At 41.7% G+C, this 12904-nt stretch overlaps 1 protein-coding gene across 1 annotated transcript in view; it reads left to right on the top strand.

Moving 5' to 3' along the window:
- The window catches only part of TBC1D19 (TBC1 domain family member 19), a 197616-nt gene that overhangs the window by 110447 nt on the left and 74265 nt on the right, over window positions 1-12904 (top strand). The window contains exon 13 of the mRNA XM_040419011.1: window positions 4817-4879. Within this exon, the coding sequence (XP_040274945.1) occupies window positions 4817-4879 (63 nt within the window). The remainder of the gene's footprint in view (window positions 1-4816; window positions 4880-12904) is intronic.

The raw sequence follows: 12904 nt of genomic DNA, 5'->3' as shown, positions 1-12904 counted from the left end.
TTGGCTGCAGAGTTTTAAAACGCAGCCCTCCCCTGACTTACACCAGTTCTATGTGGTGGGTGTAGAAGCTCCAGCATCTTCATAGTGCTCTCCCCTGCCTCCTGCTTGTAAGAGCTGAGACAGACTAAAGAAGGCAAGATGGCAGTCCGCCCATAAGCGACGCATCAACTAAAACACTTAACACAAGAGATAAACATAATCCTCTACATCAGGGATCAGCAACCTGCGGCACTCCAGCTGTTTTGACACTACAACTCCCAGCATGCTCCCTTCACTTCTGTGGAAGTTCTGAGAAAAGCTGAGCAAGTGTGCATGCTGGGAGTCGTAGTTTCACAACAGCTGGAGTGCCAGAGGTTGCTGAAACCTGCTCTACATTGATCATTGATATCAATCTATTTTGCACTCTATAGGAGACACAAAATGCTGGTGCGTTTCTTTAAAAGTGGTATTCCAGTGTTTTAATATAGATAGCCTATCCTTAGGATAGGTCAGGCATCCTCAAACTGCGGCCCTCTAGCTGTTGCAAAACTACAACTCCCAGCATGCCTGAACAGCCTACAGGTATCAGCCTACAGCAGGGCATTGTGGGAGTTGTAGTTTTACAAGAGCTGGAGGGCCACTGTTTGAGGATGCCTGGCATAGGTCATCAATATCTCATTGGTGAGAGCCCGACATCCCATAAACCCCACCTATCAGCTTCTCTCAACTAGCAGTGGATGGAGCTGGGTATTGTAACACTGCTTCCATTAACCACCTCAGCTCCCCTAGCTTAAACACCCTTAAAGACCAGGCCACTTTTTACACTTCTGCACTACACTACTTTCACCGTTTATTGCTCGGTCATGCAACTTACCACCCAAATGAATTTTACCTCCTTTTCTTCTCACTAATAGAGCTTTCATTTGGTGGTATTTCATTGCTGCTGACATTTTTACTTTTTTTGTTGTTAATCTAAATTTACCGATTTTTTTTTTGCAAAAAAATGACATTTTTCACTTTCAGTTGTAAAATTAAAAAAAAAAAAACGACATCCATATATAAATTTTTCTCTAAATTTATTGTTCTACATGTCTTTGATAAAAAAAAAGGTTTGGGTAAAAAAAAAATGGTTTGGGTAAAAGTTATAGCGTTTACAAACTATGGTACAAAAATGTGAATTTCCGCTTTTTGAAGCAGCTCTGACTTTCTGAGCACCTGTCATGTTTCCTGAGGTTCTACAATGCCCAGACAGTAGAAAAACCCCACAAATGACCCCATTTCGGAAAGTAGACACCCTAAGGTATTCGCTGATGGGCATAGTGAGTTCATAGAACTTTTTATTTTTTGTCACAAGTTAGCGGAAAATGATGATTTTTTATATTTTGTTTTTTTCTTACAAAGTCTCATATTCCACTAACTTTTGACAAAAAATAAAAACTTCCATGAACTCACTATGCCCATCAAGAAATACCTTGGGGTGTCTTCTTTCCAAAATGGGGTCACTTGTGGGGTAGTTATACTGCCCTGGCATTTTAGGGGCCCAAATCGCCGTACTCAGGAGAAGGTGGGCAATGTGTTTTGGGGTGTCATTTTACATATACCCATGCTGGGTGAGAGAAATATCTCGGTCAAATGCCAACTTTGTATAAAAAAAATGGGAAAAGTTGTCTTTTGCCGAGATATTTCTCTCACCCAGCATGGGTATATGTAAAATGACACCCCAAAACACATTGCCCAACTGCTCCTGAGTACAGCGATACCAGATGTATGACACTTTTTTGCAGCCTAGGTGGGCAAATGGGCCCACATTCCAAAGAGCACCTTTCGGATTTCACAGGGCATTTTTTACACATTTTGATTTCAAACTACTTCTCACACATTAGGGCACCTAGAATGCCAGGGCAGTATAACTACCCCACAAGTGACCCCATTTTGGAAAGAAGACACCCCAAGGTATTTCTTGATGGGCATAGTGAGTTCATGGAAGTTTTTATTTTTTGTCACAAGTTAGTGGAATATGAGACTTTGTAAGGAAAAAAAAATATCATAATTTTCCGCTAACTTGTGATAAAAAATTCTAGGCACTCGCCATGCCCCTCACAGAATAAATTGGGGTGTCTTCTTTCCAAAATGGGGTCACTTGTGGGGTAGTTATACTGCCCTGGCATTTTAGGGGCCCTAATGCGTGAGAAGTAGTTTGAAATCAAAATGTGTAAAAAATGCCCTGTGAAATCCAAAAGGTGCTCTTTGGAATGTGGGCCCATTTGCCCACCTAGGCTGCAAAAAAGTGTCACACATCTGGTATCGCCGTACTCAGAAGAAGTAGGGCAATGTGTTTTGGGGTGTCTTTTTACATATACCCATGCTTGGTGAGAGAAATATCTCGGCAAAAGACAACTTTTCCCTTTTTTATACAAAGTTGGCATTTGACCAAGATATTTATCTCACCCAGCATGGGTATATGTAAAATGACACCCCAAAACACATTGCCCAACTTCTCCTGAGTACGGAGATACCACATGTGTGACACTTTTTTGCAGCCTAGATGCGCAAAGGGGCCCAAATTCCTTTTATGAGGGCATTTTTAGACATTTGGATCCCAGACTTCTTCTCACGCTTTAGGGCCCCTAAAATGTCAGGGCAGTATAAATACCCCACATGTGACCCCATTTTGGAAAGAAGACACCCCAAGTTATTCAATGAGGGGCATGGCGAGTTCATAGAAATTTTTTTTTTTTTAGCACAAGTTAGCGGAAATTGATTTTTTTTGGTTTTTTTCTCACAAAGTCTCCCTTTCCGCTAACTTGGGACAAAAATTTCAATCTTTCATGGACTCAATATGCCCCTCATGGAATACCTTGGGGTGTCTTCTTTCCGAAATGGGGTCACATGTGGGGTATTTATACTGCCCTGGCATTTTAGGGGCCCTAAAGCGTGAGAAGAAGTCTGGAATATAAATGTCTAAAATTTTACATATTTGGATGCCGTGAGGGGTATGGTGAGTTCATGTGAGATTTTATTTTTTGACACAAGTTAGTGGAATATGAGACTTTGTAAGAAAAAAAAAAAAAAAACAATTTCCGCTAACTTGGGCCAAAAAAATTTCTGAATGGAGCCTTACAGGGGGGTGATCAATGACAGGGGGTGATCACCCCATATAGACTCCCTGATCACCCCCCTGTCATTGATCACCCCCCTGTAAGGCTCCATTCAGACGTCCGTATGTTTTTTATGGATCCACGGATACATGGATCGGATCCGCAAAACACATACGGACGTCTGAATGGAGCCTTACAGGGGGGTGATCAATGACAGATTAGAGATGTGGATACAGTTAAAGTAAATACCAGTGGACAAAGCAAACAGAGCATCAGGGATACCAAGACCGGGTCAGCATACGGGCAGGCAGAATTTGGCAGAAAGCCAGCTAGGGTCAGGTTCCCTCAGGGCATCTGATACTCAGGCCACCGGACGCTGCAGTCACTAGTCAGAAAGTTGGAGCGAAGAGTGTATGTAACATTACCAACCAATAATAAAAAGGAGAACGTTTTTATCCTCATTAATTCATCCAAACCAAACAAGATATTTAAGACGGACAAATAACTAGATCATTGATTGTATAGTAATAGTCTACTTTATTAGACCTGACACGGTTTCTCTTGCTTCTCTACGTAATCGCTTCTACTGCCTTTCTAACCTTCTTTTGCCTTCTCTTATTCTTATGCTCTACCCCTGCAAGATTTGTTCACTCTAGGCTGGGGATGCCCAACCTGTGGCCCTCCAGTTGCTGCAAATCTACAACTCCCAGAATGCCCGCACAGCCTACAGCTATCAGGTCATGTTGGGAGTTGTAGTTTTGCAACAGCTGGAGGGCCACAGGTTGGGCATCCCTGCTCTTGGCGACTTCAGGAGATGCAAACTCCTGTGAGTAGTGTTCTCCCAGCAAAGGACTATGCGACAGAGCGTCTTTCACCCTGTAGAAGTCCCTTCTAACACAATTAGCTCCTCACCTTGTGAACATAGCCGACTACACAGTAGCGGGCTGTACACAATACATTTGTCTTCTTTGTACACAGTATGCCAGATAATAATTATGCAACTGGACAACTCTTCTTTCTAAAATAGTCCCAGTCTTACCAATAGGGCTTTTTATTTGTGTGTGTTTTTATTGGTTCATTAAAATGAGTTTTGCAGACAACAGGAAGATGTCATGCTGTTTTACTGAGAGCCTCCTGACATATGTAAGATGCTTCTGCAGTTAGAACAGTAGTTCCTCATATTTCTTCCTTCTCACATCTCTTCTCATCACATAATATTTTCCTGGCTGCGTTACATTTGGAAATCAGCCCTCGAATCAATACACATCCCTAATTCCAGTTTAATCCCTTCCCCTAGCCACATGAAAACACTGTGTCGTACATGAGAATACACATTCTTCTTCTCCTGTAGAAACACAGATATTACCCATCGTTTTATTCACATTATGCATAGCATATAGATTGGATTAAAAGGGTATTCTCATCTCGGCCTGCATAGAAAGCATAGCTCAGGAGTAATGGAAAAAGCCTAGCGTGCGGTGCCACAGTGTTTGGGAGTTACTGAAAGAGCGACCATTTTTGTAACTCTGCCTACCCGGCCGGCGCTTTGTGTGGTTATTCCCATCTCGGTTATGAAGACCAAGGTGGAAATAACTCTTTAATGTTTAATAGTATTTTATATTATTAGTATTTATATCACAGTTGCAGTGCTTACTTCTTTTACTGTATGTACCGTATATAATAGTCCTGATAGAGGCGATTTATCTGATGTTGTTTTTCTCTCATGTGCTTGTTCGTAGGATGTTAAATTGACAGCCAGCAACGATGATTACTATTTTGTGTTTGAAGATTATCTTTATCAGGTATGTCATATCAGATTATGGATATATTTCATTTGTTTGAATTATGCGGTGTTCATTTTGTTTCCCAATCACCTCCCCTAGAGCTCGCATTTCATGACAGACTGCTTAAAGGGGTTCTCCGGGAATTAAGAAAATATTATTTTATAATAAATATATTCACAAATACCTTTCATTAGTTATAATGGCTCGTTTTATCTAAGGAGAAATCATTAGGAGAAATAAAATGGCCGCCATCCTATTAATACACACAGAAACCTGTCCTAATCACACAGCAGGACACGTTATTATACCAGAATGAGCAATAGTGCTGCCTCATCCGCCTCTCTGCTCTGCTTGTCAGGAATCATGATCCTGAATACAGGTTAATCTCTGTGGGAATGGAGATGATGAGGAGACATGAGAGGAGGGTGAGGTGTGGTTAATGAGCAGCAGCACTTGTTTACAGTCTCCATTACCACAGCCTGTCCTGTCCGTCCTCTCTGTACTTCATGTCTCCTCATGAACTAAATTCCCCAGAGATTCAACTAAAGTTCTTATCATCTATATTCAGGATCATTATCCCTGACAAGTAGAGCAGAGAGGAGGATAAGGCAGCTCTTTACGTCAGTGTTGTGAAGTAACTTGTCCTCATGTGTGGTTAGGACAGGTTTTGTGTGAACTAATGGGACGGCGGCCATTTTGTTTCCCCTGATGATTGCTCCCTAGACAAAGCGAGCCATTATAACTAACAAAACGTATTTGAGAATATATTTATTATAAAGTGATATTTAAGTATTTTCATTTTCTTAATTCCCCGAGAACCCCTTTAAAGTCAGAAAACATTGTGATCCTGCAGCTATGTATGTGTGTATATGCATACAGACATAGCACACGTTAATGTGAAACTTAACATGATAGATACGCTGTTTCAGGAAATGTTAATGCGTACTTACACTTTCAGATAACTTTGCAGAATAAGCTGCTGTTGTGCACTATAGTGGTAGAGCTATAACGGAACATGGGATATGGGATAACTGTTAAATTGGTGGGGGGCTGACTGCTGGGACCTCCACTGATCTTTACAACAGGTTGGTACACGCACTATCAATCCTTTCATATCTATGGGACTGGAGGAGGTAGCCAAGTGCTAGCGGCAATCCCATAGGGATGAATGGAGTGGCAGTGCGCATGCTTAACCTGCTGCTCAAATTATGCAGTGGTCAAACCCCTATGATCTATTATTATCCTATGGATAGGCGATCACTATCGGACTATCCCTTTAAGGGCTTTCATTGTATTTACGTTTTCAGTCCATTATGCAGTACAGCATAAGCCATCACCAAGAAAACGGAATATTTGGAAATAGATTTCTTACATTTGGCTGTCCTTAATAATTTGACACTTAAGATAGCAGCCACAAGGTTTGTATCATTATATTTATCCTTGTCATTAGAGTCAGATCAAGAGCTGCTGGAAAATTAATCGAGCAAACATAAAGTAGGGAATTTTTGCTTCTTAATGTTCCTCTTTATTTGCCAAAATGAGACGAGTGCCATTTGTGGGTCATATGTGTCCGAGCAAGGGGCCTAAGTGATTAACACCGCCGAAAAACAGAAAGACGGACCTAGTTTCCCACACCAACCAGTGACATGGTGATAAGTACCTATGGGCAGCATGGTTTTGAAACATGAGGCATGAGGACTGCCATTCCAGGGTCCTATTAGAGAACCACTGTGTGGTAAAGCATCCTGCAAGATTAAAAATAATAATTTGCTAAAAGTGAGTAAATGGGGGTCATCTCTATAGAGGCAAGAATAAAACCTGTGGTCACAGTTAAAGGGGTTTTCTGAGACTTAAATACTGATGATCTGTATTCAGGGTATGTCTTCAGTAGCTGATGGTTGGGGGTTAGACTCCAGTCACTTTCACAATCTGCTGTTGGAAGGGACTCCAGCACTCAGGAAAGCATCCCAGACTCTTCCATAGTCTGTAATGCCATGTCCATTGGTCCCAAGGCCTTTGAAAGGGACTGAGCTGTGCAAACAGCTGTGGTACCATCAAACAGCTGACCGACGGGATACTGGGAGTCCTTTCGCACCAATCGATCAGATGTCCATAAGCTATTCTGAGGAATAGTCATCTGTATTTAATTGCCAGAAAACCCTGTTAACTTAAATAATTTAAACAATTTATTTGTGTCTCTGACCTTTGAGTCCACCAGGGCTAGTCCAAGAGTTAGCGACCTAGTGGGTCCCCTGCAGCGAAGTCTAGATATCTGTATAGGGGTGAAAACCAGGGGATCACTAGTAGAACGCCCTTAGGGCTAGCCCAATGTCAAACCAGCTAGCTGGTACAGTGGTTCCACACCAGTTTAAAGGGGTTCTCCGGGAATTGAAGGGGTATTCCCATCTCAGACAATGGGGGCATATCGCTAGGATATGCCCCCATTGTCTGATAGGTGCGAGTCCCACTGCTGGGACCCGTGCATATAACAACAACTGAGCGGGGAGAGCTGTGGATGGAGGACCCCAGATTTCCCGGGGGCCGTCCAGCACCAAGCGCCGCTTCCATTGAAGTGAATGGGAGCGTACCGCACATGTGCTCGGCTATTTTCGGCGGCCCCATAGAAATGAATGGATGGTGGCTGGGCATGCGCAGTGCGCCCTCCTTCACTTGCGGGGCCCCGTTCTTGATATAGGTGCGGGTCTCAGCGGTGGGACCCGCACCTATCAGACAATGGGGGCATAACCTATCGATATGCCCCATTGTCTGAAATGGGACAACCCCTTTAAGAAAATGAAAATACTTAAATATTACTTTATTATAAATATATTCCCCTTTCATTAGGTATAATGGCTCGTTTTGTCTGGGGAGCAATCATTAGGAGAAATAAAATGTCCGCCATCCTATCAGTACACACAAAACCTGTCCTAATCACACAGCAGGACACGTTACTTCTCAATACTGAGCTAAAGAGCTGCCTCATTCTCCTCTCTGCTCTGCTTGTCAGGGATTATGATCCTAAATACAGCTGATAAAATCTTCAGCTGGATCTCTGTAAAAATGGAGTACATGAGGAGACATGAAGTACAGAGAGGACGGAGCTGCTCATTATTTCTCCTAATGACTGCACCCTAGACAAAACAAGCCATTCTAACTAATGAAAGGTATTTGGGTATATAATTATAATAAAGTAATATTTAAGCGGTGTCTTGTCAGATGAGTGCCGTATCCTTAAGTCTGTCTCTGCATTCATTAATTTTAGATTCTTTTAAACAACATTCATGAAATTTTGTTTCATAAAAAACACCATGAGCAAATCTACGGTGTATATCTGTTTTAGTGTATGGCGCTCCACTATATTAGCAGTATTTCGTCTGTGCTGAGAACTGTATCAGTTCTGAGCTCTGTGAAGTCTGAGAGAATTAATATAAAAGGATTTTGTTCTGGGATTTGATAACTTCTGAACAAATGAAACAACCGCCAGGCTCTTGTGCGATTAATTCTTTAAATTATTAGATTGATAATTTTTTTTATGAACATTTTAGCATAAATTCCCTGGGCTATTCTCGTAGCCCGAATTTAATAACAGAGGCTGAGGAAAGGATTGGGGAGATGCCTGCCATTTTAACCTTATGTAATACGACATTTTTGGATGATGTTAACTGTCTGCACAGAATGAAACTAATTTAAGTGAAATAACAGATTTCTGCTACGGGAAGTAAATTGCATTTTTCGGCATCTTAATGATGGGTTTGATTGCAATGTCAATATAAATGTCATGGAAGAAAATGACAGTGTCTACTTCCCCTTCTGTTTGATTACATGTAAATTCGTCACACTTGTTTGGATCTGTTACACTAAAGAGAGGGCATGTCCTCCACGACCAGCATTATAAAAGATTACGTTTAAGTGAGACTTTCTGTGTAGTTTTATATTTACCATTAAATCGTGTCCTCTTGAGACTGAAATACAAGGTCAGCAATCATGTACCTTATGAAATAAACCAAACACTGTAAATTATACAAGGGGAAATTTATTAAAACTGAGGTTTAAAGAAAATCTATTTAAACTGGAGTTTTATATGCCAGTGTTAATAAGAGGTATTAAAAGGGTTGCCCTACCATAAGAATCTGTCCCCTATCCATAGAAGAGGTGATCAGTATCTCATCAGTGGGGTCTAACTGCAAGATAAGTTCTTATGGGGGGACAAACCTTAAAGTGTAACTGATGTTTTTATCAAAAAAATAAATTTTTGCATATGTTATTGCTGCTGCTGCATTATGCATAACACAATCTTTAGTTTCTTCACATACCACTGTTTTCCTTTAGCTTTGACCTTAGTTACGGCTGTTTTGAACCATACAATATGACAATCTTCTCAAGATGGCTCCTCTGACAGTACTCTGAGGCCAAAACTGCCTTCCCTCACTTCACGTGCACACTTGCTTTAGCCAGCAGCTTCCTGCCAGCCAATCAGATTGGATTACTGAGACACGCCTCCTTACTCCACACTAATGCAGGCATGCAGTGTGCAGTGTCTGTCTTCTGTTTACACTAAAGGGAAGACAGAAAAGCCCTAGCAATGGTCTTTTAAGGGACCAATGGAAAGGGCCAGGGGACATTAATGAAAACTGTTATTATAAGGTAATTACAGATCTTTTGGCAATCATTGATGGATTAACTCACGTATACATGTCTAGCTCTAGTAAACTAGCAAATAAAAAAAAATATGGCAGTTTAATAAATTTAGAGCACCTTCTGCGGTCAGTGTGCCAGAAAAAGAAATTCTACAAATCTACTTTTTAAAGTACTCTTTGGAATATGTCACTCGAAAAACTGAGTATGGCATTAAATCTTATGAGCCAGGCAAAACAAATTATTAAAAAGGCACAAATGCTTTATCTCGGGACATCTTGATCTAAACAGTTACTTCTTGGCACAATGTGTTAAGAACAGTGTTTATAACTTAATGTTGGCAAATTTGATCTTGCAGGAAATTGGAGTGGTGAAAGTACACAGCTGTTATGCCATATTTCTGAAAAGATTCTGTGCAGTCTACAGTACTTAAAAAATTTAAAGGTTACAAACACCTTTGCTCTGCCTTTTTTTTAATTGTTCATTTGCATCCAAAATGCAAAATTAAAGAGGTTTTCCAAGACTGGAAACTAGCAGTGTATAATATGATGGAAAAATTAATCAAGTTGCTTGGAGTGCTCTCTGATCTCAGCTTCGTCAGGTTTTTCTGTCCCTCACCATCTGGTCTAGAGCGGGGATAAACTGACAGGCTGTAGTCGGAGCACTCGCCCTTAAAAGAGCGACCCCAGCCGCTGAAACCTCGGGCCTGGTCTAGTATTCCTTCTCCTCCCATCCGATGCATTTCACCATGATTAGATGGCTCATCGGGGAGCGATTTGTGCTATGCAGAGCGTTTGTGCAGTGGCAGCGCTTCTGTGTATGGTAAGGCAGTGGCCACTGCCTGGTTTCACTGTTGTGTATTTGACTTATTTTTTGGAATCTTATCTGGTTGCATGTCTGGTTTTGACCTCTTTATGTCTGACAACTCATTTACCCCATTAGATTTAGGTTTAGTCAAGTCAGTGACCATTGTCATGTTGTGAGCCGCCATTTAAGACAGATTGTGCAAGTACAGTGAGGAACAGAAGTCTTTGAACACCCTGCGATTTTGCAAGTTCTCCCACTTAGAAATCATGGAGGGGTCTGAAATTCACATTGTAGGTGCATTCCCTCTCTGAGAGACAGAAGGTGCTGTATATAGGGACAGTGGTGTGGGTTGAGTACAGAGCTACCTTTTATGACATATATCGACCCTCAAGTTAAAATGTTAGTTATACTACAAGGTGAACATTGAAAGTAAAATAGTTTTTTGTTAATTCTGTCACCCGTAAAGTAAAATAAAATGTGATCAAAAAGACTTATGCACCCCAAGTGGGACCAATAAAAACTACATCTTGTCCCACAAAAAAAATGTCTTCATGCAGTTCTAGCTCTTAGAATATGGTGTCGCCAAAAACATTTGTTTTAAAAGTGTACTGTATTGTGCAAAAATAATGAAAAGCATATGAATTTGTGATTTTCATAATCATATTGACCCACAGGATAAAGGTAACATGTTATTTATGTCTCTAGCTAGGCATATATTTCTGCTTTTGGGAAAACTTAGTCTTAGTGGTTTTACGCCATGATCAATGTAAAAAAAGAAAAAAAAGAAACAGTCATCTTATAGTATATTACATTTTTTATTCTAACAAAGCTAGAACCAGCGCTGTACCTCACATGGATCCAGAGATCTCCCTATTCTTTTCACCATTTATTCTCCTAGATGTATTTCAGTCTGACAGCTCAGAGGGCATGTCCTTTCTGCCACAGCTCTTTCCCTGTAACTTTCGCAGCAACAGAAGTTGTGACAGGTGAAGGATTTGAACTGAGCATGTGCGACCACCTCATTGAGGTGGATTGAGAGACAAGAGAAAGAACAAACAGCAGGTGATGCTGTGTAGATGCATTTTATTGAATAGCTCATTGTCTTTTCTACACTATTACTATACTATACCATTTTCGATTACATGCAGTTCCACAGGTAATCAGATCCAGGTGCTGGTTTGAAAAATTTAGAATATTACATTGAGGACGTATCCTCATGCTAGGCCATTAATTTGGCGGGTCCAACACCCTACACCAACACCAATCAGCTGTTCCTGAGTAGCCCTGGCACTTGAACTACTGAGCCCTGTTCATTGTGTAGGGGGCAGAGCTGGTTACTTCAGCGCTGCTAGCATCCACTTTATTAGGCGCACTGCTGCAGTAACCAGTTCTGTCCACAACAGAATAGATGGAGCTGTGTGGTTCCAGCACCTATTTCCAGTGCCGGATCTACTCCCATACAGGAGCGGAGATTGATGACCCATCCTGAAGATAGGCAATCAATTTACAAATAATGGGAAACCTTTTTAAATACTGGTTGCACCAGAGCGAGAGATACACTTTGTGGGCCTCTGTCTTCTTTGGCTAATGGAGAAAGGTCCCGAGGGAGAGACTCCCCTTATATTATGTCCATATGACATAATAGGAAATATGTAAATGGTTTTTCTTTATGTGAAAAAACCCTTCCCTATGCACAAATTACCAAAAAAAAAAGAAAAAAGAAAACGACAAATTAGTTGCCCCTTTAGATTATCAATGATGATGTTGAAATGTTTTTTACTCATGTACAATTGTAATTAAAAAAATTAAAGGGATCCTGTCCTCCCCTATATGCTGCTCTCACTGAGGGTAGCATATAGTAGTGACCGACTGTCACGAGGGTGTCAAGAGCCACGCCTGACTCCGTTATACCCGGGGTCAGGAAGTCGCAGCGGGTGGCTGCGCGCTCTGTCTAAAGACAGTGCTGTTTATTAATGGTAGCTTTCTGGGTTTGCCTTGCAATCCTTTTTGGCTCACTCAGGGATCCGTAGCTTCTCCTCCTCAGCTGTTTCTTGTCCAGCAATCCCAACCTCCTTATATTCCCATCTCTCACTTCTCTGGTTGCCAGATATAGAGCTTCCTGCCTGGACTTCTATACTGACCCACTGGAGCTGTGTAGCTGTGTTCCCTGGTTGTTGTTCCAGAACGTTACCCTCCGGATCCCTGTTGGGCCTTGGTGGTCTGCTGTTGTCGCCCACCTGGGATTATATGTTTGTCTGTATTGTCTGTCCTCTCCTTGGTGTTTTCCTCTTAGTGTCAGTGGTGCGGACTAGTGATCCCACCGCCCCGTTCACTACATAAAGCTCATCTTAGGGAAAGCCAGGGTTTAGGCACGTGATCGGCGTACGGGTGAGGAACCCGTCTAGGGACGTCAGGGCAGTCAGGTGCCAGCCGCAAGGTGAGTCAGGGGTCGCCATCTTTCCCTCTCCCTTGGACAGGGCCTTCCCATTTCCCTCCCTTTGCGTGACGCCGGTCATTACACCGACTAGCTGATTTCAGCAGAGTGTCATTCATGTGGTTGCCGAGACCAACATCATAGTCATTGCTGGCCGGGCAGAGTCA

The sequence above is a fragment of the Bufo bufo genome, chromosome 2 (assembly GCF_905171765.1).
Source record: "Bufo bufo chromosome 2, aBufBuf1.1, whole genome shotgun sequence".
Taxonomy (NCBI): domain Eukaryota; kingdom Metazoa; phylum Chordata; class Amphibia; order Anura; family Bufonidae; genus Bufo; species Bufo bufo.
Note: the sequence above shows the minus strand (reverse complement) of the source record. Positions and strands in the feature narration are given on the sequence as shown.